Source organism: Microtus pennsylvanicus, chromosome 15, assembly GCF_037038515.1.
Source record: "Microtus pennsylvanicus isolate mMicPen1 chromosome 15, mMicPen1.hap1, whole genome shotgun sequence".
In the NCBI taxonomy this organism is placed as follows: Eukaryota; Metazoa; Chordata; class Mammalia; order Rodentia; family Cricetidae; genus Microtus; species Microtus pennsylvanicus.
This window is the reverse complement of record NC_134593.1, coordinates 25112594-25140489: the sequence shown is the minus strand read 5'-3', so window position 1 is coordinate 25140489 and position 27896 is coordinate 25112594. Positions and strand designations below refer to the sequence as shown.

The following is a 27896-nucleotide window of genomic DNA, read 5'->3' as shown; positions in this document are numbered from 1 at the left end:
GGAACATATTGGGCAGCCAGCCAGCAACATCTGCCACAGCACATACGAGATGAGGCTCCATACCCAGGACCCCAAAGTACAGCAAGATGCAAAACTGACCCCCCCCTCTCCACATCCCATGCCATACAGAGGTCATGCTGACTTCCCAAAGAGGTTGTCCTGGCTGCTTTGGCCCGTGGTGAGGAAGTGGACTTCAGAGATCTCTGTGCCGCGTGGGCAAGCTGGTTGCCTGGACCTTTTCACCAGGAACATACACAAGTGAAAATTTTATTCTCGGGACTTGTTCTTCACCTGGACAAGTGCTTGCTGTTTGCCTTTCTGTTGTGCTATAATTTCAACAGGACAACCGTCGCCACTCAAAAGCATGTTTCTGACACATTTAAACCCTGTGCCCATGAGCGATCAGGGCAAGCGCTTCCCTCCACCCTCCTCTGCCAAGCCCCCAGTCCACCAAGAGCTAGATGTGTGAATGCTTGCTCTCATTGGATGCTGAAAGCCTTGCATCCCGGAATATTTTAAATCTTAGGAGAATGAAGCACAGGGTCCTGGTGCAGTTCTCCTGGAGCAAGGAAAGGGGATCCATGGGGTTAGGCTGGACTCTGAGCTGCCTGTGAGCCACCTGTCTGCAGCATGCTCCCTGCCTGAGCTAAGAAGGAAATTGGGGCTCTGCAGCAGGGCCGGGGTGGCTTCAGCAGCCTCCGATACCCTAAGGTGCGGCGGCAGCTTGGAAACCCCTTGGATGCTGATGGAAGACCTCAGGTGGCACCAACTCGAGGGACAAGACAGTGAGATGGGAGAGAACACGGCACTAGCATTTACTAAAGGCCTGCGTGTTCCAGATACAAACAGAATCTCATCACTCTGCTCCCAGCTTGGGAGTCGGTGCACCCATTCTACAGAAAGGAATCCGAGGCCCGCAGGAGACGCACCTGCTCCGAGGGAGAAAGCTGAAATCTCGGGGCCCCTGCCGAGCCCCTGCTCTGCCGTGTGTACTTTACCGTGCTGTGGGCACCTGTGGAAAAATGCCTCCAGAGCCACCCTGGTGTGACCTGGAGCTTGCCACCCCAGTGGGATCAGGACATCAGGAGGAGAGCTCAGCTCACCCCTTCTCTGCACCAGTGGGAGGTGGGCACGAGCTCCCCCCCTCTCCCGTGTGCTGCCTGAGCCTCACTCCTCAGGCAGAGAGGGTACTGAAGAAGACTACAGGATTTGGGGTCTGCCTCATCCCTTGTCATCAGGAGTCTGTTTTTTCTGAGTGACTTGCCAGCTCTCCCTGCCTGGCCAGCCTCACAGTGGCTCTGAAAGCAACCGGAGAGGCAGCTGAGGGATCCTGGCTGAACCGGAGTCCAGGTAAAGCAGGCTAGAGGCTGGATTGATGGGGAGGTTGGCGTGTCACAAGTCTGAACGCAGAGCAGGGGAGGGGGCCAGGCAGGCAGGATTGTAGTTGGGTTGTTCGGTTGATGAAGGGGGTCAGCGTAGGCATGTGTCATCGTCGAGGTAGGCAGGGAAGGGGAGGGCTGTGCGTGGGGGGGGGGGAGGATATATATGCTGGCGTGGCTGACACAGAGGAACAAGCCTCACATCTGAGAGAGCCCTGTGACAGACAGCGTCAGGTAGGCGATGCATGTGGCACCAACACCAGCCGGCTGGCACTATCTGCCTGGAGCCTCTCGGGGGGAAAGCAGGGAAGCCTGGCCGGCCCCTCCACCTCTGTCTTTTGTCCACTGTGGCTGCTTGCTGGTCTCTTGTGAGATTATGGCTTCATTCATCTTATTCTCTGTGTTCCGATGGTAGAGAAGGGGGAGGGCGGAGGGCTGGCTAAGCTCAAAGAGAAATGCGAGAGAAAGCTAAACTTGGAAATGAGGAAAAGTTTTGCTTTCCCAGTTGTGGCCCCTATTGGGTGGCAGATACACATGGAAGAGGTGGCTACAGGAGAGAGGGCAGACCCAGGGAAGGGGCTTGCCATTCAGAGCAGCCCTGGGAAGCCCCCGGCACACCTTATGGGGATTTTTCATTCTGTGGCTTCCTGCCCTTTGTGTAAGCTGCCGCTCTGGTGTCGTTGGATCTGATGTCATTCTGGTTGGAGTTCTCTTATACCTTAATGGAAATTGTTAACAATATGGAGAAAAGACAGACCCGAGGGCTGAGCTTCACCTGTGTGCATGGCTGAACACAGTCAGTCGCTGGCTGGGTGGATTTCCTGGGCATTTCCGAAGGCATGACCTTGGTTCTCCGGATCCGGGCTTGTTTTGAGGTATCCTTTCTCTCTTGGCATCTTTCTCTCCACTGCCCGTCTGTCCCATCCAAAGGTCTCTCTACCCAGGTCGCATGGAACTCTCGCACACGTCAGAGCATCTGAACTCTCTCTGCCCTCTCTCAGCCTTCTCTTTCTCCTCCTCCTCTCTTTGTGAGTCTCGTCCCCCCCTCCCTTCTCTACCCATCGTCTCCTCTCCCCCATCTCCCTTTGGCAAGTTTGGAGGGGAATTTCAAGTCAGGCAGGATGATTTGGAAAGGGGGCTATTTAAAGCACGCTGCTTTGGACTTGAATACCCCAAGCCTGGGCTTAAACATCTGTGTTTAGCTTCCTCCAGCAGCTCATAATTGCCCCAATTATAACCAATAACATTGTTCAGCAGACTAACAAAAGCTGTGCTCCACACGGCATTTGCTAGCAAGCCCAAACGAGAGTTTTCATCGCAGAGGGAGAAAAGTAACTGCCCGGCTTCGTATCAAAACCTCGCAGAGAGAATGCTGTGATTTCTCGCTGCCTGTGGGTGGGTGCTGCACACACCCTCCTTTTCTCATTTATGGAGCCTAGCAGGGAAATATTCTACAAGCTTCCATCAGTGCCATGATACCTTAACAGAAAGGATTTGTATTCCTTGGGCTTGCTGAGTCTTCTGCAGGGACAACTGTCCCCCAGACATCACCTGCGTAGTCAAAGGAGCAGCCGCACTTTTCCAGGTGACAGCCAGCGCTGTCTGCGGAAGGTGCTCTCTGGTGCCGCTGAGGGTCGTCTTCTTCAGGTACAGCATCCCTTCCTTATCGGCTGGAGTCGGAGGGCACTTAGGGCTGCAGTAAACTCAGCAGGTTTTGCATCGCCAGTGAAGGGAGTAATTGCAGGAATTAGACGTTAGTGGAGCCTGAGAATGGAGCTGTCACCAAGCAATTCCATCTTCAATCAATCAGGTATTTATCAGCTACACCCCACCAGGCAAGGAGAGGCACGGGGCTCTATAGATTCAGCAGAGGTGCTAATAACAGCACTTTACTTGGTGCAGTGATTTACGCACTTCGCACCCATTATCTCCAGCAGCAACCCTGGAAGGCAAAAAATCATTATCTCAGAGTTGCAGGAACAAGACCCCCAGTGCAGCAAGCAAGCCCAGCCCAGGGCAGCTGTCCTAGGTCTGGTGCTCGCTCCCCTTAAGGTCTGTGGGGCTGGTAAATGAGTTGCAGGCACACAGCACAGACGGACAGGAAGCAATTCAAGATAATGGGATAATTCAGGACTGGGTGGGATCAGTCCTGCACTTGTGGTCCAGAGAGTCAATGTTGGAGGACCTTGAGGAAGGGTATCTTCCTCCAGGGACTGAGGCCAGTGGGAAGACCGATGGAGTCAGGATGGACCAGAGGTCTGAAGGCAGGTAGGACAAAGGCACAAAAGAAAGGCAAAAGAATTAGCATTTCTTGAAGTCACGAAAGGCAGGCAGTAAGATAAACTTGGTTATCTACTTATTTCACACACACACACACACACACACACACGGCAATAATGAGAGGCTGGATCCTTGTGTACTTGTAATGATGTGATTCCAAGACCCTCCCCCAACTCCTCAGCTCACACAGACCGTAAGGAAATGTCTAAGTCTCCTGTACTCTAGGTCATTAGGTATTTTTAGGAAAGGATGAACTCATCTCAGAAAATGAGAGGCTTCAACACCTCAGCTTTTGGGGGTTTGGGTTCTTGGGAACTCATTAGGCAAATGGGATCTTTGAAACACTTCTCTTTCGATGCTTACAGCTGCTCCCACCATCTCCCATAGACCATGCAGTTCTAACCACAAACTCTAGCTGTGAGGTCCAGGGCACACCAATTTTTGGGAGGGTGGGGGAAAGGGGACACAAGTTGGCCTTCTGAGCATTGTCACCCTCCATAGGCTACAATCACTTTAATCATGGACTTTGCATGGTCCTGGGTCTGTCAAAATCCTAGCAGCTGCTTAGGTGTTGCAGCAGCATAGACGAGCCAGGTGGGAAAAGCTGGACTTGCCTCCCTGACAGGCAGCCAAGGCTCTGCAGCCTGCAGCGTCATAGTCAGCCTCTCTCCTCCTCATGCCAGTCCTGTGATCTTCCCCCGCCCTGTCCCCCCATTCATCCTTTCATTCATCCAACTGGGGACGTGCGTAGTGTCCCTGATAGGAGCCGAGCAGTGCGTGCGCCCGTACTGCAGAACTGTCCGTCATCAGCTTCCTCCCACCTCACAGCTAAAGTCTCAAAATGTGAAGGAGCCCAGACCAGTGGTCTCCAGAGGGGCTTACCCACCCAGATACCTGCTAGGTTACTAGAAATTGAGATGTTAAATTATTTTTTTTATTTGGACACACACGTGCACACGACACACAACAGGCACATAAGAACACATTCTCCCGCAGTCTTCACATGTGGAAGCCAGAGGTCAACATCAGGCTAGTGTTCCCCACCTTATTTGAACAGAATCTCTCGCTAAACCTAGAGATCCAAGTTTAGCTAGACTGACAGGAAGCAAACCAGCAGCATCTACTTGTCTCTGCCTCCAGCCTTAGCACTGGGGTTAGAGGCACACAATGCCACTCCTGGATTTTTATCGGGGTTCTGAGCACATGTCTTTACGCTTGTGTGGCAAGCATGACTGAGTCATCACCCCACCCCCCAAAATCTTACCTTACTTAATTTGCACGTTAGTGGATTTTATATAATATATGTAACATTCATCGAGAGGTTGGGAATGTATATCCAAAACTTGTTCCTTGTGTCACCGTGGTTCATGACAATTAATTCTTTATTTCAGAATAACTAGAGGATTTAGAATGTTTACTACACAAAGGAATCATAAATTTTCAAGGCAGTGGATGTACCAACCACCCCAATCTGATTGTTACACATTGCACACGTGTGGAAATAACACACTGTACTTCCATAAATAGATATAATTGTGTCAATTAAAACTTTCTTTAAAACTGGTTGCTAGAGATAGAAAATTAAAGAAGCTGGAAGATTATATGAGTCTAGATGCGTCATTCTCTTCATATCTGGGTTTTCTGATCATTTTTAAAAGAACCTAGAGTGAATTTATAAAAGTAAACAAAAGCTTTAAAAGTCCATCTAAACTATGCTGACAGAGTACGTGGTAGCATTCGCCAGGATCAGGAAGGTGAACATTAAGAGCACTCCCTTGAGATGTGTGACAGCCAAAAGGACATGCATCTGACTTCCCTCCTGGCCCTTTGTGAGACCCAGATGCACTTTCATGACCTTCATTTGAGATTGTCTGGAGCCACTACTCTGTGATTTCCTCCCCTCCCCTTCTTTCTTCTCTTACCGGTAGAGGGCAATTCTGGCCATTCATAAAATCAAAGGGTATTATTAACCATCTCATGCAACTGTCTGTTTTAGAGAAAGAGAAACTGAGGCCCAGGAAAAGACAATGTCATGCCTAAGATCTCACAAGTAGCAACAGAATCAGATCTAGAACCCAGGACCTTGTCTCCAAGCACAGGGCCCTTTCTCATTTACAGCTCTGCCTGAGCACCATTGGTCAACATAGTGTAGACAGGGGCCTTGGTCCACATAGTGTAGACGGGGGCCTTGGTTCACATAGTGTAGACGGGGGCCTTGGTTCACATAGTGTAGACGGGGGCCTTGGTTCACATAGTGTAGACGGGGGCCTTGGTTCACATAGTGTAGACAGGGGCCTTGGTTCACATAGTGTAGACGGGGGCCTTGGTCCACATAGTGTAGACGGGGGCCTTCGTCCACATAGTGTAGATGGGGGCCTTGGTCCACATAGTGTAGACGGGGGCCTTGGTCCACATAGTGTAGACGGGGGCCTTGGTCCACATGGTGTAGACGGGGGCCTTGGTCCACATAGTGTAGACGGGGGCCTTGGTCCACATAGTGTAGACGGAGGCCTTGGTCCACATAGTGTAGACAGGGGCCTTGGTCCACATAGTGTAGACAGGGGCCTTGGTCCACATAGTGTAGACGGGGGCCTTGGTCCACATAGTGTAGACAGGGGCCTTGGTCCACATGGTGTAGACGGGGGCCTTGGTCCACATAGTGTAGACAGGGGCCTTGGTCCACATAGTGTAGACGGGGGCCTTGGTCCACATAGTGTAGACGGGGGCCTTGGTTCACATAGTGTAGACGGGGGCCTTGGTCCACATAGTGTAGACGGAGGCCTTGGTCCACATAGTGTAGACAGGGGCCTTGGTCCACATAGTGTAGACAGGGGCCTTGGTCCACATAGTGTAGACGGGGGCTTTGGTCCACATAGTGTAGACGGGGGCCTTGGTCCACATAGTGTAGACGGGGGCCTTGGTCCACATAGGGTAGACAGATGCTTTGTGCCCTAACTCCCTTGTCCTTCCCCTTCTCTCTGACTGGAAATTGAGAGCAGGAGAGAAACCTTTTAAGAGCAAATGCATCCATCACAGGAAAAAGAAAACAGCAGTCTCCCTGGGTAAAAGCAAGCCATACTGTATATGGAAGTTTTAGCTGTTGCTACCCCAGAGTTTTGTTCCCTGGGCTATGAGAAACCCTGTGACTTTTCAATGTTTTTATTAGAAAATGAGGGTGGGACTCCTTCCTCCTAGGAGCCTGTATGGTCACTTCCTTTCCATCAGTGCTATATGTGAAATATCGTTCTTTACAGGTTATGGATGACCTTTCTCTACATCTCTAACCCTGTAATCTGGTGGTAACGTAATCTACCTTTCTGGGATAAATGTGAGTTCATAGCAGTTAAGCAGTTTGCCTGATTAATAAATAGCAGAGTCCTGCCTGTGGCAGATCAGAGAACCAGAGAATGAAAAACACCCTGCACGCCCTGCTGATGCATAGCCGGGAGGGTGTAAGTGCCTCTTGTCAAACCAAGAAGAGGGACGGAGCCAGTCCTCCAAATGCATTTGCATGAAGACAGAACATCAGAGGTACCCTTAAAACATAAGCTTGGGGGTCCAATCCCAGGTCTGGTGCTTCACAGTGCCTCTCTTCCAGCCTCAGTTTCCTCAACTGTGAAGTGAAGTGGGCAGCGCTTAGCCATAGGGTGGAACCTCACAAAGTCATTAGCTCTCAGAAGCTTTCAGGCATGGGGATTCCTTCCCAGCCTGATTCCACCCCAGTTTGCTACTCCTTGCACAGCACAAACCTTGTATAGCGTTTCTGGGCAGCCAGAACACAGGTTCAAATACCTGAGTTTAAGTCCTAACTCTGCTGTTTATCATCTGGACCACCTTAGGCAAACCACTTCATCTTTGTGAGTTGATGTTTATCCAAGAAAGGTGGGTAAAATTACCCCCACGTGATAGGGTTGTAGATAAAAATAAATATCATCTACAGCCTGTAAGGAACAGTATTCCCTGTGTGTCACCGATGGAGGTGAGTCCCTTTCCCCCTCTTCACAAGTAGTGCCCCGGTCACAGGCTTTCTCCTGGGTCAGGAAACAAAACAGGAGTCTCTCTTCAGCTCTCTCGGCATGTGTTCTACTCCAACAGAAAAGCAGCTAATTGTGTTGCCCTTGGAGGCAAGAGTACGTGCAAGTAGATTAAGACTAAATCACAGTGGTATCTTATCTTTATAAACAGCAAGGTGCAATCAAATTTATAAGGTGCCATTACTTAAATAAAAGGTAATTAAACCTTTCTTTACTCTTTACAAAAGAGCCTGATTATAGGATTGCCACAGTGAATGGCTAATAGCTCTGGGCTCCGTTATGAAAAGGAAGCCATTAAAAACTCAAACATCCTCAGGTCCATTGTGCTTCCTGATGGCCAGTCACCGTTTCTGGATGATAAACAAATGCGGTGGGGGGGGGGGGAATGCTTCATCTTCAGATGGGAGAAAATTCATCTTCACCTTGCAGCTGAGAAGACAAAGGCTCTGGGGAGTAAATTCAGTCATCCCAAATCACACCTTTACAAAGTGTACGGCTTAAGCATAAATATGACTCCAGAATTAGCTAAACTCTTTGGTTCCCTTCTCCTGGACACCAGCATCTGTGCACAGCGTGGAGTTTGGGCTTGTTTTATTTGTTATTGGGGAGAGAGAGAGAGAGAGAGAGAGAGAGAGAGAGAGAGAGAGAGAGAGAGAGAGAGAGAGAGAGAGAGAAGGGACTTTGGGGGATAGAGTCTTACTCTGTAGCGCAGACTGGCTTCAGGCTTTGCAGAAATCCTCCTGCTTCATCCTTCCAAAGTGCTAGGATTGTAGGCATGTGCCACCATGCCAGACATGTTGTCCAGGCTTCTTAAAAATCAAAAAGCTTTTGGAGTTGGGGCTGTAGCTCAGCTGGTGGAGTGCTTGCCTTGCATGCACAAAGTCTTGCATTAGACCCCAAGTACCACATAAACTGGGCGTAGTGGCGCATTGCCTGTAATCCCAGCACTTGGGAGGTGGGGGTCGAAGGGTCAAAAGGTCAAGGTCATGCTCATAATAAAGTTCAAGGGCAAGCTGATGTCCATAACATACTGTCTCAAAAATAAAATAAATCATGACTTTAAAATTTTTAAAACTTCTACTAGGGGGGGGGGGGCTGGAGAGATGGCTCAGCGGTTAAGAGCATTGCCTGCTCTTCCAAAGGTCCTGAGTTCAATTCCCAGCAACTACATGGTGGCTCACAACCATCTGTAATGAGGTCTGGTGCCCTCTTCTGGCCTTCAGGCATACACGCAGGAAGAATATTGTATACATAATAATTAATTAATTAATTAATTAAAACTTCTACTAGGATTTCTATTTTTTAATATAATTTTATACAGCACACAACTGGATATTATGAGGAGAGAAAAGAGCAAGATCTCCACTTTGTGATGTATTTCCACAGGTTTTTGCACATTTGTTTACACTGACCATACCTAAGAGCTGGCAAGCCACCTGTGAGATGGGATCCTGTGGCCATTCCTAGCTCATGGCTTTCTTGAACTTGCAGAAAGGAATGAGTACCAGCCAGTTATGGAAGGAAGGGTCTTATTTAGAAGCTGAAGCTGCTCGTAAAAGGGGATTGTGCAGGGGTGAGGGGGCACCCATCTATGATTCCAGATGATGAAACTGAGGCAGGAGGAAAGCTAGCTGGAAGCCAGCAGGGCTACATAGTGAGACTGTTTCAAAGAGGAGGCGCTGCACACCCCCTTAACCCCTATCTCAGGGTGCAGAGGCAGGAGCATCTCTGTGAATTTGAGGCCAGTCTGGTCTACAAGGTGACTTCCAAGTCAGCCAAAGCTACATAGTACATAGTAAGACCCTGACTCAAAAATATATAAATAAATAAATAAATGTGGAGAGAGTGAAAGAGAAGGAAGAGAAAGGAGGTGAAGGAAAAGAAGAAAGATGAAGACGTACAGAAGGAGGGGGAAGGAGGAGAGGAGGAGGAAGAAGAAATTGAGGGCAGAAGCAAGGCCATCAGGTACAGACAGGATGAGGGTCTGACCAAAGCCAGGGAGATCTGAGTTCTCACCAAACCCCACCCCCAAAGAGAGCCAGCTGCAGAGGTTAATCGCCCCTGGACCGCACCCCTAAATTCCATTTACCACAAATCGCGGATGCCAAATATCAGCCAAAACACTGACACGGCCTGCCCATCAAGTTGCTGGTGAAGTCCATGAGTACCCTCAGCTGGGGCTTCTCATTAACATCTATCACCGCTTATCAACTGGGCAAAGTCTTGTATTAAACATTCCAGGCAGGAGCTAAAGGAAATGGCCCAGACCCTTTCTTCTGCGACATATGGCCACTGCCATCATGTGGCAATAAAGGGAACGACTGTGTTTTTCTAAATAAATCCTTATAAAGAAAAAAAAAAGGTTCCTAACAGAAACACAAAAGCAGAGTTTCCTATGAACACACACAGAGAAGCAATTATCAGATAATAATTGAGAGATAATAATGAGGATCACAGAGGCATGTTTAAGACTGCCTTGTGTTCTAGAATATTTATTTTGCCTAATAGCTAATGAGCTGCATTATCAGCTCAAAGAAGCATTCCCATTGCTGGTCTGCCCACTCCTATTCAACCCTCGCAGACCTAGCGTGGGACACAGCCCATGTGGCCGGTCATCTAGTAGACATGCATCAGACTGTCTGCTTAGGATAACCTCTCACCTTACTAGGATGGCATAAAACTAGCCCTCTCTTCTCCCTGCTCAAACAGGACAATTCACTAGTAAAGACTTTGTGGGTCCCGAGGCAACCCCTGTGCCATGGGCACACTGGACCCCCAATGAGGCAGTGACTCCAGAGTATTCCTCGGCCCCTCATTTGCAGGATAAAAAGGAAGGTGGTCCCAGAGGTCTTCTGCTGTTTATTGTCGATTTTTCCCTGTGCAGATCCTAAAGTTTGTGTCCTAGCCTAGGTACCTCACAGACAGAGAGAATGATGGGACTGGATCTCAGTCCCCCAGGAAGTCCTAGGCCCATGGGAGAAATAGAGAAGTGCGAGGTTCTAATGTATGGATTACTAAGTGTAGAGCCGAGGGAGTAAGGATATAGGACCTTCAGGGTGAGAACTGTGCTCCAGCTTTCTTTTACGAAGTGTTTGCCATACATTGGGAACTGTTTTAAATGTTCACAGACGTGAACCCCCTGATGCTAGTAGGATATAATTCCTAAGATGGCCCTGCTTTTACAATGAGAAACTCCGAGATTGCGTATAGCCAGCAAGTTACAGAACCAATGATCTGAAAGCAGAACTCCTCTCCCAAGATGATCAGAAACTCATATTATGCAAGTTGACAGGACCATTCTGATTAGCCCATGTGACCAACGGGGCCCTGAACCTCACTTGTTTCTCTTGGTAACACATTGCCCTTGGGATGCCAGAACAGTAGCAAAGACTGGTCCAGCTCAAGCCGGTCTAGTGATGACTTTCTGGAAGGAGATATTCCTGACATGGGGATACGATATTATGACGAAGGAGACAGTTGCTGGCGAGGCATAAAAAACATTAGCAACCTGATATAGATGAGAGTTGTGCTCTGGACCTGAAGCCAGGATGAGTGATCAGGGACAAGGCAAGAGCCAGTGGCCTGCTAAGTCCTTGGAACATCTGACAGCCATAGACATTATAGAATTATTTTAAGAATGAAGTGGTATCATTCAATGGCTTGGAGGGAGGCCAGATCATTAGGTGGACTAATTAGGAGACGATTACAATAATAAGGCAATAAATCTCAACTAGATGCTTGTTGTTGGGATAAAGAAGGAAAAAAAATGCGTTTGAGAGACACTCATGGATACAGATGTCTGGGTGCTTTATTTATTAGCCCAAGACATCCCTCATCTGAAGATAAAGGACAAGACCTGCTCCATCTGGACCAGGTCCCCTTACAGCAGGTGCTAACCTTGAAGAATGTGGGCAGATTTCCCAGGCTACCTGTCTGCTCACCACACTCGCAGGCTATGATCCCAGGTCTCCTAGGGTCGCCGTTACCAAACACTCATGTTTGACATGCACTACAAATGGAAACTCACTCACTTAGACATCTGCTAAGGGCTAGGAATATAGCTCGGTTGATAGAATGCTTACCTATGAATGAAGCCCTGGGATTGATACTCAACACTGTACAAGCTAGGCTTAGTGGTGTACACCGGAGCCCCAGACCTTGGGTGGTAGAAATAGAAGGATTGGAAGTTATTTACAGCTACATAGGGAGTCTAGGGATAGCCTGGGCCACATGAGACTCTTTCAAAAACAAAAATCTATTGAACAGCCTTTGATCATCATTCCCTAGGTCTGAAACACTTCTTGATCTGCGAGAGCCCAGTGCTCTTCCAATGTGGCTCCCTGGTAGTTTCTGTTTCATGTCCCCTCCTTACTCCTATGAACCGGCTTCTTCTCACCCACACCTCTCAAACTTTGCCATGCAGACAAGTCACCTAGGAATATTGCTAATAACACAGATCCTGAGGTGATGGTTGTGGGTAGGGCCCAAGACCGGCTGATTCTCAGAAGAGCCCAACAGCCTTAGAAAGGTAAATGCATAGATTTCTCAGAATCACCTGACAATAAAGCAATGAGAACAGTTGTTTTTAATCCTCTATGCAGAAAAGCCACATATAGTAAAATGCACAGACCCTAAATCTATAATTTGATGGATTTTGGAAAACATATATACCCCTTTCTGGGCAGTGATAGTGCACACCTTTAATCCTAGCACTTGGAAGGCAGAGGCAGGTGGATCTCTGTGAGTCTGAGGCTAGCCTGGTCTACAAAGCGGGTTCCAGGACAGTCAGGGCTACACAGAGAAATCCTGGAATGTCAGTATTTCTAGAAGGTTTCTACTCAACATTAACTTCTGTATGTGCATGTGTACATATGTATATTTTATATATGTATATATTATATGTGTGTATGTATATATGATATATACACACAGAGACCAATAAAGAATGTCAATATTTCTGGAAAGTTTCCAATCAACCTTCATTTCTGTGTTTACACACACACACACACACACACACACACACATACACACACACACACACCTGTGGCCTCAATAAAGAATGTCAATATTTCCAGGCAGCAGTGGCGCACGCCTTTAATTCCAGCACTCGGGAGTTTGAGGCCAGCCTGGTCTACAAGAGCTAGTTCTAGCTCCAAAGCTACAGAGAAGCCATGTCTCAAAAAACCAAAAAAAAGTCAATATTTCTAGAAGTTTCCATTCAGCCTTCATTTCTGTTGCGATGACAAAATACCCTGACACAAAAAATTCCAAGGGCTGGAGAGTTAGCTCAGTGATTAAGATCACTGGCTACTCTTTGCTTCTCGGCACCCACATCAGAGAGCTCACAACTGCCTGTAATTCTAGCTCCAGGAACTCCATTGCCCTTTTCTGGCCTCTGGAGGCACCACCATCTGTGTGGCTCACGCACAGAGAAATACATACATACACATAAATGAAAAGAAAATATTTTAAAAGCAACTTCTGTAGCTTACAACCCCAGGTTGCAGTCTTTTGCCACAGAGACAGGGGCTTGCAGCAGCCAGTCACCTAGTCATGTAGAGTAGAGGAGGACAAATGCATGCTTGTTTACTTGCTTGCTCTCGGTTGACTTTCTCCTCTCTTATACTGATCAAGAACGCTTGCCCAGGGAATGGTGCCGCCCACAGTGGCCTGGGTCTGCCCACATCAATTAACACTCAAGGCAATCCCACAGAAATGCTCCTGGGCCAGCCTGATCCTGACTTTAGAACTCTCTTCAGGGGTGACTCTAGCTGTCAAGTTAACAGTTAAAACAAGTTTCCTGTTCCTCTTTCCATTCAATCCCAAGTAAAGATGGTTCAACCCAAAATGTCATAGTCCAAGGGGATAGTTTTTTGATTCAAGAGGTTTGATCTAAGGAGGTTGTATTAGCATTTCTAGAGGAACAGAACTGATAGGACAAATATATACATATATATTCCTATATATATGGGATTGATTAAAGTGGTTTACAGGTTGTGGTCCAGCTAATTCAATAATGGCTATCTACCAAAGAAAAGTCTAAGAATCTAGCAGTAACTCAGCCCATGAGTTGGTCTTCAGTATAAACCAGGGGGCATGGGACCTACTTCTTCCTAGTAAACCCCACCTGCTACCCTTCACCAGCTCCCAATAATATCATCATCATATGCATTTACCAAGGGGTTAGCCTATTCATTATGTCTGCATCCTCAAGATCTGTCTTTCTAGAGATGCCAATCCCACAGGAACCAGAGGAGTAATTTACTAACATTCTACGTGATGTGGTGTGTGTGTGTGTGTGTGTGTGTGCATAGTGTGTGGGTGTGTTTGCACAGTGTGGAGGGGTGCTGATTGTGTGCATGGAGCCCCAAGGTTGACTTCAGATATAGTCCTTAATTATTAATTAGACTATATATGGAGAAGCAGGTTCTCTCACTTAGACCTGGAGACCACGGATTCAACCATTTATTTGCCCAACCTGTTCTGGTGACTCGCCGCCGTCTCCAGCTCCCACTGCCTTGGTGTTGCAGGTGGTCCACCAACCCCACTCCATGTTTGCTGAGTGGGATCCAAACATAGTAAGCACTTTACCCGCTGAGCTGTTTCCGCCACCTCCTTCTCCTTGTTTTTAGTCTGCTCAAGCTGTCTGCCAAGATTTTCCATCGTAGATTTCAACATACGGTCTCTGAGAAGACACAAACACTCAGACAGTAGCAGGAGCTCAGCTCTGACGGGTGACAGGCAGGGAGCATGTGAGAGCTCCCTGAAAGAGAACTGAAGGACGGCATTTGTGATCAGGCCAGAGAGGATGAGAGGAAGCATTTTAGTCGTTCATCTGCCTGCCTCTGCCTCCTAAAAAGTGGGGTGAGAGATGTATGCCACCACACTCAGCTGCTCCTCTGCTCCTTGAAAACCTTGGCCCTTACTGGTCACCTCTCATCTTCCTAGCAGGCCTATGGTAAGACATAGGCCACGCTTTCTCTTTTATGGTTATGGAAGCTGAGGTTTGAAGAGGTTGATTTAAGTGCATACATTAATCAGCTAGGAAGCAACACCTCTGGCCTCCAGGAAAGCTGTTTCCTACCCCACAACTCTCCCTGGAACGACAGAGGCCAGTCAAGTGGCAGGAGTCACAAGTGCTCGCCAGGGATCCAGACTACACACAGTATATGAATAAAAGCGGTCCTGGATGGCAGGACCAGGCCACCAGCACTCTCTACAATCTATTCCTTGCCAGGTGAATCTCAGAGCTGCCTGAGGAATCTCCTTGCTGAGGAATGATGCTTGCCTCCCTGGGTCATGGGTTCCCCAGAGCAGACTAACCCTCTCCCCAGATGATACTAACTGGCATGTGTCCTCCGTGTGTTTCAGCCTCTTGCTTCCCACTGCTGCACCATGAAAATCCTGCTTAGTGACGTTCTGCTGCTGAGCCTGCTCTCCAGCGTGTTCAGCAGCTGTCCCAGGGACTGTCTCACCTGCCAGGAGAAGCTCCGCCCAGACCCTGGCAGCTTCGACTTGAAGGTATGTCTAGAATTACCCTCTTCCTTAATCTCTCCTCCCTTTGACTCCAAAGCAAATGCTAAACGAGACATTCAAGTCTCCCCCAGAGATCACAGGACTTATGCCGTGTAGTGTGACCAAGAGGAAACAGGTGGAGCTGAGCTGCATCTTCTGACTATGACCCCTGTGGTCCTCCCTCTTTACCATCAGATCCCTGTGCTCCTCCCTACCACCAGATCCCTATGGTCTTCCCTTTTTACCACCAGACCCCTGTGGTCCTCCCTCTCTACCACCAGACTCCCGTGGTCCTCCATCTTCATCTTCCAATAAATATCTGTTCATGATGCCCCTGTCCCAATGTTATGCATAATACATGTATAGAAGGAAAATTAAAGTCTTCTTCAACCCCATGAATTAACCCCTTTACTCTTTGCCATGACAAAAATCGTTGAGACTTAAGGAAGGGTTTATGTCGGCCGACAGTCTGAGAGCACAGTCCATCAGGCAGGAGACAGCATGGAGAGGCAGGAACTTGAGTTGGGGAGCATGGAGATGAAGGCTGGGGCTCAGCTCATGCCTTCTTCATCCAGGCTCGGACTCCAGCTCTTGGGGTGGGGCTACCCAGACTCATGATGGAGTTCTCAGCCTCAGTAGAATCTCTCTTGAAACAACCTCATCAACTGTGTCTCTTCTACAATCCTCAACCCCTCAAGTTGACAAAAAAGATCTACTGTTAGATTATATTTATGTTACATTATACTCCAAAAACCAGAGAGAATCTTACTTTTCTTACTTTCTGTAGTGTCGCAGAATTAATATTCTCATGTTATTACAATTATTTCAAGGGCTTTCTTTCTGTGAATATATAACTTACTCTCCATTCCCTGTCTGAAGAACACGGATAGTATCATCCATTTTTTTATACTGCAAATAATTTTACAATGAGCATCCCAAATGCTCTCTTGTGTTTTAAATCTCCAGCTTGAAGTACAAAACATTAAATTATTATTCATTAAATGAGCTGCTTTCTTACTCTTTTAATTTCAGCTTAGATAGAGATTCTCTCCTATGAAATGCAGAATAATTCAATTACTTTTTTCCCTTGAAGTCAATAAAGTTGCTTTCAAGGCGCCGTGCTTCCAGCCCTCAGCTTTCGAAACGAGCAAGTAATTGCTGTTCCTTAAAGCAAAGAGGCAGACACGAAATCCAGTGTCGCTGGTACCCAACACACCTTGCTATCTCCCGGCTCCAGGAAGAAACAGACAAGCACTGCACTCTTGCAGGCCTGGTTGCACCTGTCCTCTGGGCAGGAAGGCAGGGTCAAGCAATCAGGAAGGGCAGCCCAGATGAACCCTGGACGGGATGTGTTTCTGATGCTCATCCATCCTACTTTCCTCTAGGCATCTGTCTACCCAGAGGGCATCTCATTCTTCAAGAGGCATCTCCTGCTTCTCTTACCTGGCCTATGGGTCTCTTCCCTCTACCTACTCTTTCCCAGCCTTTTGTATTGGCCTCTGTTCCTCTGCCGAATCCCTCAACAGGGATGGCAAGATGCATGTTTCTTGCCCCTCTCCTTCTGAGATGTCACTACTTCCGCTGGTTTTTCTCTCTCAGGCTGCAGGTAACTGTCAAAGGGGCCCCTGACCCTCTCTCACAGGCTCCCAGATCCAAGGCACTCTTTACAGCTCCCAGGGAACCCTGAATTTCTTTGCTCTCTTGCTACCTTGCACCTGCCTCTCCCTTCCCCTACCCACCAAATCTCACTTGCACTTCGAGGCCAAAGCCAAGCTTCACCTCATAACAAACACACTGTTCACTCACAAAGGGAAAAGGTGAGGATAGAGTGGAGTTTGGATCTGAAAATACACAAGAGAATCAGAGATAAAGCTAAGCAGCACACGGGAAGAAGGAAAGAGAGGCTTCTAGGAGACAGGAAGTTCTGGAGGGTGAGGCCAAGGTCAGGACCAGCCAGCAAGAGCTGCAGAGATGGAGTGGCCAGCTTACCACTCCTCTAGACATGGTGGTGCTTTGGAGAAACAGCAGCAGCAGAGTTCCTGGCACTCTGGGGTCTGGTTTGGGCACGAGAATGAGCCCTACAGGGTAGATTGCATGTGCAGCCTCACGAACGCCCAAACTGCCTGTATTCAGGCCATGGCTGTAGATCACACACAGATAGGGGTGGCCACTGTACGAAGGCTGAAAATTAAAACCACCAGGCTTGTTCTCTCCACAGTGACCTTTATTTTCAATATACATGCAGACTTAACCACCTACTCCCACACCGTCAGTTTCTTTAACCAATCTGACCATGAACTTCATGAGGAAATGAAATAAAATTCTTCTTCCTGGGGCTGATGCTCGTGGGTTGAACTTATTCTGCCCCTTGGTGCTATGCTCCCCCCCTTCCCCCGCCTCTCTTTGGCTAAGGTATGAGTTCCTTTGCTAACCTAACTAGGTACCCCAGCATGGGGCCCTGTGTGTGGCCCACAACAGGGCTCAGACAGCTGACTTGTGGAAACTGTATGATTCTCAGACCGGCAGGCTCCTTGCTGGGCACATCCCGGCAACCACTGTAAGGTCTCACATTTGGGTCTTTCGGTGGTGGAGAATTGGAAGTGTGCTTCTATCCTCTCTCCATTAGCATCTCAGGTCTTTGGGGTCCAGACAATACTCACTTTACTTCCTAGAAACAAGTCAGAAAATGGATTGGTAAAAGCCTCACAGTTGGAGACAAACGCTTTGCAGTGCCTACTGGCCCCCCAAGGATTCTGTTGCTTGCTTGTTTTTCTCTTTCTAGTTCCTATTCCCTTTTAACCCATTTTAAATAGAACAAAATTCCAAAGGCATAAGCAACTGTGTCTCATTTTCTGAGCCTGCCAATCTTGCCCACGTCTGCTTTGATGAGGGGAATGATGGAGGGGACACATGTTTCAGCCAGGGTCACCTACCAGTCCCTCTACCACACTACATAATCCTGACTTGCTCCCAGGATCCTCAGGACACTTGGCTCCATCAGAAATTTTTCTATTTCTACTCCCAGTAGGTGGCTCAAATATGGTTGACTTTTTGTTAGACTATAATTTCAGTCAGCAAATGACTCGCCCATTGCAGTGTCCTCTGGTTCTTCAACTAATTGTCGGTGGTACTTATTCCATCAGTTCAAGAGAAGAAACTAAATTCACAGAGTTATTTTAGAGTCCAAAACTAAAACAATACACTCTCAGAAAACGTTTTAGGGAAATGCATCTAAAATTCCTACAGCTGTTGCAATAGAAGCTGCCTCCTGGCGTCTCTACCTGCAGCTAGTGAAAATTCTTTGCAGGTGATTTGCAACAGGAGCTCTTCTAATGGATTTTTCCCATAGTGTTCACCTGCTGCCCTGCATAGTGTCATAGTGTCTGCCTTTGAACACACACATATTCAAATATATGTATATATATTATATATATAATAGAGAGAGGGGGTATATATACACACAGTTGCCCATAGAAGCCAGAGTGGTATCAGATCCCCTGCAGCTGGAGTTACAGGTGGCTGTGAACCACCCATAAGTGCTAGGACCTGAAGTTGGGTCCTCTATGAGAGCAGTATGTACTCTTAACCACTGAACCATCTTCCCAGCCTCTGAATTTATTTCTCTAAATTTTGCAGTGGTTACGATTGAAACTGCGACTCTGAATGACCAGGCAGGAGGTCATGGCTGAGTTACATCCCGAGCCATGCCTTTAAATGTTTTGGCAAAACCTCCTAGAACAAACAGCTCCTAAGTATGGCTTAGCCTGAAACAGAAACCAAATCACGAAGTAGCTGTCGTCATTCCTCTCAAAGGACTAGTGTATCTGCCTAGCTTGATAAGCAGTAGGAGGCTAGGATGTAGGCCTGACCTCTGTGGCTGGGTTACACCCTCAGCCTGTACCCTCACCTTTGATCCAGACATCCAAAGGGCCCTTCGCTCAGTCTCTTCAGGAGCCCAGCTTTACAAATCAATTTGGCACCAGTCTAGGACTCCAGATGCTCCTGCAAACTCTGGCTTAATATAGCCCTGTCATCATCATGGCTGAGAAAATGCATCCAGCTCATTTAATAAGCCACTAGCCCATCCCGGGGAAGCAGCTGATGAGGACCCCGGACCAGAGTCTTCAGCGTTAGGCTCCTATGCCCATCTGGCACTAAAAACGCGGTTGTACATTTAGACAGCCTGGATTGGCCTCAGACCTTCTAGAGCGACCGTTGTGATGATGTGGTCAGTATCTAATTCATCTGGCGCTGTGTTGAAGCTTGGTAAAGACTGTGGCATCTGGTTCGATCACAAATTTTCATTTTCTCACTGACAAAAATTCCAATTACCATCTGGAATTAGAAGGCCGGGAGTGCTCAGCTCCAGTGGCCTCTAGATGTGTCTCTTCTGCCTGCAAACCAAAGGCACAGACGATTCAGCGAGCATTGAGGGTTCCTTCTCTGCACAGGAACCAAGAGTACCCAAAGGTTGAGCTGCTTCTAGCCCCACCCTGGGATTCAGTGACCATCCAGTCTAGCCTAATTGTGAGCTCCAAGCCAGTGAGAGACCCTGCCTTGAAGGAACTGAACAGCATTCTTGAGAATGACACCCAGACTGTTCTCTAGCCTTCCCATACACATTCATACACACACACATGCATGCTAAAAAAGACACACGTTATGACAGCCAAATGTGTCCAAGCACTAGAGTGTCCAGAACTTAAAAGAATTTAATTGACTGCCTGCTAGTCACTATAAAGAGAAGATACTTACCCAGGACTCAAATATGAATAAGATGTACCCCTAACTTTTTAGATTATGCTTCATAAAGTATTATGGATATATCTATCTATCATTAAAACATCTCCCTGGATGGAATGCAAAGTTGGGGGGGGGGGGACACAGAGGCAAGACAGAGCAATTCTTCCCAAAAAACAAACAAAAAAAAGATAATAAGATAAAGAGACAGAATTAGAACATGTCCAGGTCCATGAGGACAGCGCAAAAGCGTCATTCCAACTGAGAGCACATGGTGACAAAGGCAGGGAGATATATGAGGTATGGGAGACGCTCTCTGTGCCCAGGGAACTGTGAAGGAGAAGGACTTGGAAGTGTGACATACAGGTAGGCTGGGCCACATGGTACAAGCACTTCTGTGTCCTGGTCAGGATTCTGGAGATGTTGTGAAGACAAGACAAGGTACCAGGCAGTTGTGGGCAGGGTATGATGTGATTAGAATGATTCTCCCAGACCTGCCAGGGCCGTGGCATGAATTTGAGTGGCAAAAAGAGAGATGGGGAGATGGGTGGGAGGCTCCTGTCTTCTAGAAGCACTTACACGGTGGTAGAAGGAATGGGAAAAGAGGCGGGCGCACATACTGCATAGATAGGAGGATAGTAGGGAGAAGAGAGGCAAAAATGTACTCAGAGTTTAAAATCTCAGAGCTGGAGAGATGGCTCACTGGTTAAGAGCGCTTCCTACTCTTCTAGAGGACCTGAGTTCGGGTCCCAGCACTCACGTCTAGCAGTGTACAAACGGCTGTGACTCCAGCTTCAGGGGTCCTCTGCCGGCCTCCAGAGGCACACACACACACACATGTGTGCATACACACAAAAAACAATTTTTTTAAAATTCAACTTTAGAATAACAAACCACGCCCAGAAAAAGCCAGAGAAGACGAGCAAAGGGGGCAGACTAAGTTGGTGTGATAATTAATTTTATCAAATTAACACAAGCTGGAATCACATAGCACAAGGATCTCAATAAGGGATAGGCTGTATCAGGTTGGCCTGTGAACATGTCTGTGGGGGATTGCCTTAACAGATGTGAGAAGACCTAGCCTACTGTAGGCGGCACCATTCCCTAGGCAGGGTTAAGCACAAGTGAACAAGCAAGCAAATAAGCCTGCAAGCACTCATGTCTCTTGCTTTTGACTGTGGATGTGATATGACCTGTTGTCTCAAGTTCCTCATGTTGTGACTTCCCTGCAGTGATGGACTGCAACCTGGAATAAGACATAAACCCCTAAGTTGCTTTTTGTCAGGAAATTTTACCACAACAATAGAAATAAAAGTACAGGACAGGAGAGCTGATTCAGAGGTGAAGGGCACTGGCTATTCTTCCAGAGGACCTGAGTTCAATTCCCAGCACCCACATGCAGGCAGAATACTGTATATATAATAATAAATAAAATCTTTTAAAAAAAAGAAAGAAAAGAAAATTCCTTCATAAAATAGGGCTGTAGGCAAGCCTGTAGGGCATTTCTTAACTGGTGATTATTGTGGTGCCATCCCTGGACTGGTGGTCCTGGGTTCTGTAAGAAAGCAGGCTGAGCAAGCCATGAGGAGTAAGCCCGTAAGCAGCACCCCTCCATAGCTTCTGCAACAGTTCCTGCCTCCAGGTTCCTGGCCTGCTAGAGTTCCTGTCCTGACTTTCTTCTATGATAGACTGTATCATGGAAGTGTAAGCCAAAGAAATCCCTTCCTCAAGTTGCTTTGGTGATGGCGTTTCATCACAGCAATAATAACCCTAACTAATACATCAGTAAAGTACTTGCTAGACAGGCCTGAGGATCTGTGTTTGATTCCCAGAACACATGGAAAAGCCGAGCATGGAAGCACACACCTATGATCCCAACACTAGAGAAGCAGAGACAGGAGGATTGCTGGGACTTGCTGACCTTCCATTATAGATCAGCTGGCTCAGGTCACCCAGGTCAATAACAGTCCCGGGCTAAAAAATGAAGTGGAAGGGCCGGCAAGATGGTTCAGGGGGTAAATATGCTTCTATTCAAACCCAGTGACCTGAATTTGATTCCTGGAAGCCACATAAAGGTAGAAGGAGACTCCACATAGTGTCCCCTGACCTTCACACTCACACACAATCATAATATTATTGTTGTTGTTGTTGTTATTAATGAATAATTTATTATTATATAATAATCATTATTTTAAAGGAAAATGATATTGAAAATCAAATGGAGAGCACTAGAGGAAGATAACCAGTATTGATCTCTGGCCTCCACACACGCGTGCATACATACATGTGCATCCCCACACATACATACACTGCTGCGCAACACTTGAGAACCAGCACTTCAGAAGCACGTGACTCGGAACAGCTATAGATGATCCTAGCTCATCCCTGCTCTATCCCCTTTTCTCTCCCTCCTGCCTGTGTTTTTGCAGGCATGCATCCTCCAGTGTGAAGGAAAGGTCTTACTCCGTCCTCTCTGGACTGCATGTGCCAAAGTCATGGCCAGTGACCCTGGGCAGCTCAACCCTGCTGACCCAGAGCTCGTGACAGCTGCTCTTTACCAGCCAAAAGCTTCGGAGATGCAGCATCTGAAGCGAATGCCCCGAGTCAGGAGCTTGGCGCAAGCGGCAGATACGGAGCCTGGCACTGATGATGCCGACGAGGTGGAACAGAAGCAGTTGCAGAAGAGGTTTGGGGGCTTCACTGGGGCCCGGAAGTCGGCCCGGAAGTTGGCCAACCAGAAGCGGTTCAGTGAGTTTATGAGGCAGTACCTGGTCCTGAGCATGCAATCAAGTCAGCGCCGGCGCACTCTGCACCAGAATGGTAATGTGTAGCCAGAAGGAGCCCCTCCCAGCTGCACCGGCCACTGCAACCCATGAGTGAGTTGGGCACCAATTAGCAGGGGGCAAGAAGTGACCTCATATACCCAACTGTCCCAGGCCTAAAAACACATTAGCCAGCCCCAAACACACACACACACACACACACACACACACACACACACACACACACAAACACACACCACCCAATCCCTCTCTCTTTTCCCTACACACATCTCAAGAACTCCAGCTCTTCAGAGGCTGGATTGGTAAAAAAATTCACATCTCTGCCTCCTACGCATTTCTCCAGGGAGAAAGATTTTTCCCACCATTCTCCTTGAGGCTGACCACTCCCATTCAGACACTGGTTACCATGGGGATAATAGTAGTATGTTAAGATAACTAATTCCTTTATAGCTCTCCAGGAGCTTAGTTACTATGGGGACAGTTAAGTGGACCAATTCTAACCATCAGTTACCATAGCAACCATTCAGCTCACCTTTCCTCTGAGACTTTATCTGCAAAAAAATACCCAATAGCCAGCCCTCCTCTTAGCCATTTGCAAAAAGGCTGATTACCGCTCTACTTCAAAGAGAGCTTATCCATCTCACCCTACATCTCAAGGTGGCTAAACTCCATGGAAACCATTAATATTTCCCATTTCCCCCTGCCAAAGACCTTTGTTGGGCCCCAGAGTCATGTTTTTTGCTCTTATTTCTTCCACTAACAATTTGGTCATCCTGCACTTTGCCAAGGAAGGATCAGTATTGTGGTTTGTTTTTTTCATTAATGGCATCCTTGCTGAACCAGGACTACAGAATTTGGTCCGATGGAGCTAGTAGGAGTTAGAATAAGTACTAAGAAATAATGAGTCTTCTTTTTCTTCAGTTTTTTGGACTCGTCCCAGGATGCCTCTTGTGTTCTCTTCCTTTGTTCCCTTCCCACCCTCTGGTATACATTTACACAGTCATATAAAGCCTCGGAAAACACACAGCAAAAACCCAGTGACTACCGGCTGATTCCAAATCCAGCTCTCTCCCGCCATCACCAGTGCATAACTAGGGAATGGCATTAGGAATCAGCACAGTGGATTTAAGAGAGTCCAACTGTCGTCTGTGCCCCCCCATCCATCCATGCCAGTGTGACCCTAAGCAGAGCCCCACCCATCTCCCGAGACAGCTTGGAAACACAGCCTCATACAAAGCGCGAGTTAACTGACCATATGATCCTGTCCCAACAGAAGCTAATTCCTGTCTCTGATGCAGAAGAGAAAAACACATGCATCCTCTCTTTTCTCCTCCGACACACCCAACATAACCATCTCATTCAAGGTCCTTTTTCCAGATAGAGTTATCCAATGCTAATCTTTGGTGCCCACACTCTGGCACAGGGTCAGCCCCCAGGGCCCAAGCTGCTAGGTCCCTTGTTTGCATCAAATTTATCCCCAAAGATGGTCACATTTTTTAGGTTGTGGGAGAAGGCCGCTGAATTTGTCTTAACAGAATGGTTCATCTCCAAAGATCCTGAGTGAACTTGCACTCCGTCCTTGACAAGCACCCGATTTCTTTCTAAGTCAGACCTGTCTGGTATCTAGTAGTAAATCTTCCAGAAGTAGCACTAATTTTTTCTAAGTCTTAATGGCATTCTCTACAGGGGCTCCTAAGGGACACCAAAGCCCATATGTAATTCTAAACCACAACAATATTCTTTACCTAAAGACAGTTTAAGATCAGTCCCATTGGCAAGAATCAATTCATTTGAAAGAAGAAAAACTATTTGAGCCAGTCAATTGACTTTTCTGATTTTCTATTATACTTCCAGCTGAGAGGTGCTGTAACAGGGCTAATAACCGGTTTCCGTCTGCTACTTTGCACAACATGCAAAGTTCTTGATGGAAACATTAGCCAGCTCATTTGGATATTATTAATGGCCGTCCTGCCGCCCTGTCACCAGCTCTCTCCCTCTCTCATCTGCGTGGGTACGGTGGTGAGTTCCGGAGTGGGTGTGTGTTAATGGGCCACACACAGCCAGCTGAGACCTTGGGCTTATCTACACACACACAGCCCAACTTGCCGCGTGCACGACAGAAATCCTTCCACTCCAGCCAGTTCCCATTGCTGTAGTTCTTCCTAGCGTTGAAGATGCCAATGCCAATCTATAGTCAGAAGATTGGAGTCGGGAGAGGGGGCCACCCAACCTGTCCAAAGCGTAATGACAACCTAGGAAGACAGGGCACTGCAGTGCAGACCCTGCCCTGGACAACACAGGAAGAAGAACATAGCAGGTCTTGGGGACTGCCTCTCCCGCTCTGACCTATCGTTCCAATGCTTGGTGCAGTGTCCAGCCTTGACCCTCTAGACATCAGCAGCACATTCATGACCCCATCCGTATTCTGCACATCTAGCCTAGAGAGCCTGTGTCACATAAAAGAACTTTGAGGACGCTGTGTTTCACATAGATGCTGAGAACTGGAGAGGGGATGAGTGGTGCTGGGAAAAGACTTGTCACTGGGCCTTTCAAGTCACTGCCCATCAGCCTCCCTTTCTATCCAACGCATCCCTCCTGTCAGTAGTAGGCAAAAGTGACAGGTAAGTGGAGGGCATTGAGTAAGGACCCCTTCTGGTCACTTTGGAATTTTTTCACTTGCTGTGGTGGCCCACTTTGGGTTGCTTTAGTCACTTGGGCAAACAGGATGGATGGCTTAGTGGACCTATTGGATTTGACATTTTGTTCCTTTCTGTCTCCCCAGGCATCCAGGTGACCCCCCGAACAGCATGTGTCCACACTCAGAAGTGCCGGCCAGGAGTCAGGATTCCTTCTTCCCTGAGGCATTGAGTACCCACACCAACCCCCTGCCCGGTTGTTGCCCCCTCCCCATGGCATGTTTCACCACAACCCTGTTGCTACATCAGAGTGTATTTTTGTAACTCCTCCAGCTAACATTTCCATGGCCCCTTCCTCTCCCTCACCTTCCGCCCTTTTCTAGGGCCAGGGGAGAGGAATGTGAAATCAGACCCGGGGTCTTGCCTTGTCACTGCCATAACCTGTTTCTAAAAGATCTGTTCTTTTTTTGACCGATCGTTTGAAACAACTCTCTCCATTAAACTTCTACTGAGCAAATGGTTAATAAACTCGTTGGCTATCTTTAGACGAGGCGATGCGGCACGGTGCAAACACACACCGTGAGAGCCAGGTGGGCAACTCGGGGGCTGGAAACTCATAGACAGCTGTGGGGACTATAAAGTTGGTGCAAGGTGACACTGGGACATGACCACTGGGAAATGACCATGCCAAGGGCAACAGGCAAGGGCACTGTGAAGTCAGATGCAAAGGGCTGTGTGAACGCGTGAGCGGATAGGTGATGGAGAGGGAGACAGCCGTTCTCAACCTTTGCGTCCATCCAGCTGCTCTTGGACCCTACTTCCAGCTCTGGGCCCAGCATGAACTTATATTTTTAACAGCTCCCAGGTGATGCAGAGCCTGGTGGTTTGGCGCCAGCGGGTTGTGACCGAAGCAAGGGAGTGGTGAACCTACCCGCTTGCTTTTTTTTCCATGTAACACTAAGCGTGGTAAGGTGTGTGACTCTCGAAGTCCAGCCGGGAAACACGTGGAGAACCCAATTGGAGGAAGTGACCAGTTCAGTATCTATGTAGTAGTCAGCTTTCATGGTCCATTTGCCCCTGCTGGAAGGACAGAATACAACTGTTTGTCTATAACCTCGAGGCACTAGTTCCAGGACCCCCTGTGAGTAGCAAAATCATCCATTGCGCAAATAGCACATTTGTATATAACCTACATACAAGCTTCTGTGTATCAAAATTATTTCTATGCTCTCTACTATAACATAAATATCATGCACACAGTTGTTTTATTATACTGTGTAGATACCAGTGGACAATTGCACCGCAGAATGGGTAAATTATGAACAATGCCTAATTTACTCTGCTCACATTTCCTGAGGTCAAAAAGCAAAAGATTAAGGGGCCTTCACTGTCCAGCAATGCTGAGACCCGAGCCCCGGAGATGGCTGCCAGGCTCAGAAGCAGCTTTCCACTCCTCTGGCTCTCTCTTCCAACAGGCACACACTCCAGCTCCTGCCTTTCCTGAACAGGATGCCAGCTTAATGCAAAAATAAAATAAAATGAAAGATACCAGATCTCCTTCCCACACTCCAGCCACCCCCTTAAAATCTAAGAGCTGAGCAGGGTGGTGCACACCTGTAATCTCAGCTCTCAAGAGGCAAGGGGAGGCCATGCTGAACTGCACAGAGAATACCGGGGAGGGGAGGGGGACCAGAGAGCTCTTACAAGGGCAGCACAACCCCCTTCATACTCCAAATGTCCTTAGAACACTTAAACACATCCCCCACAACTTCCTGTAGCCTGGCTTGACAGGCTCTTGGAATGATTAAAGTTGAATAAGCCAATGTCTATGTGTGTGTGTGTGGGGGGGTCCTTTCTGCTTCTAGGACCCTGCCAACAGAAGCCAACTTAGCTAGCATCTGTCCACAACCTGTGAAAGTCAATGCCCTGCAGAGACTACACAGAGAACCCCTTCTGTAGACACCGTGTTATGGTTTAACATGTCTGGGGAGGTCCCCAACCTTCATGTGCCTTGATGTGCTGGAGGCATAATGTTTGGGGTGGCAGTGGTAAGTCGTGCCTGAGGAAGGGACCCCAGCCTCTCTAGCTTCCTATGTTCACACTGTGATACCTCCCTTGGTATGAGTTCCCAACATTGCCACCTGTTCCAGGAGGTGATGTGTTCAGTGCAAGACCCTGCACCATAGTGTTTGGTCTTTCAGCCTCTAAACCTCTTGCTTTCAAAGTTAGCCCACCTCAGGTATTTTATTATAGCTATGAAAAGCTGATGGATATATAGAATGTTATTTATTTTCTCCCAAGTTCCCAACCCAGTCTCCATCAGGCATAAACATATGGCCATAATATGTCCTCTTTTGAAAATGAACATAAGTCATAGAAAACATTCACTGCCCAGATTACAGTACCAATGCCATCACCCCACCCTACCACAGTCTGTACCCTTGGCAAGATATCAACCTCCACGCCTCATCTGTTAAAGCAGCTGTTCTCAAAGGGTCATGACCCCTTTGGGGGGTCGCATATCAGATA

At 47.7% G+C, this 27896-nt stretch overlaps 1 protein-coding gene across 4 annotated transcripts; it reads left to right on the top strand.

Moving 5' to 3' along the window:
• The first annotated feature begins 1052 nt into the window (after positions 1–1052).
• Positions 1053–25895, top strand: Pnoc (prepronociceptin). Of its 4 annotated transcripts, none has more exons than XM_075949219.1 (4): positions 1053–1350; positions 15065–15214; positions 22378–22768; positions 25514–25895. In XM_075949219.1, exons 2-4 carry the CDS (start codon positions 15089–15091, stop codon positions 25597–25599), a joined length of 603 nt encoding a protein of 200 aa, XP_075805334.1. In that variant the 5' UTR covers positions 1053–1350; positions 15065–15088; the 3' UTR covers positions 25600–25895. The 4 variants fall into 4 exon arrangements, with proteins under 4 accessions (XP_075805334.1, XP_075805333.1, XP_075805336.1 ...); XM_075949218.1 differs by lacking the exon at positions 1053–1350 and adding an exon at positions 1554–1613; XM_075949221.1 differs by lacking the exon at positions 1053–1350 and adding an exon at positions 1554–1613 and having other exon boundaries at positions 22378–22824.
• Positions 25896–27896: the final 2001 nt, after the last annotated feature.

Bases quoted from the DNA above. Each gene is read 5' to 3' on its own strand.
- Pnoc (XM_075949219.1), top strand. From the start codon at position 15,089: ATGAAAATCCTGCTTAGTGACGTTCTGCTGCTGAGCCTGCTCTCCAGC. The intron at 15,215-22,377 runs GTATGTCTAGAA...GTGTTTTTGCAG, and splicing joins CTGGCAGCTTCGACTTGAAG to GCATGCATCCTCCAGTGTGA. The intron at 22,769-25,513 runs GTAATGTGTAGC...CTGTCTCCCCAG, and splicing joins GCGCACTCTGCACCAGAATG to GCATCCAGGTGACCCCCCGA.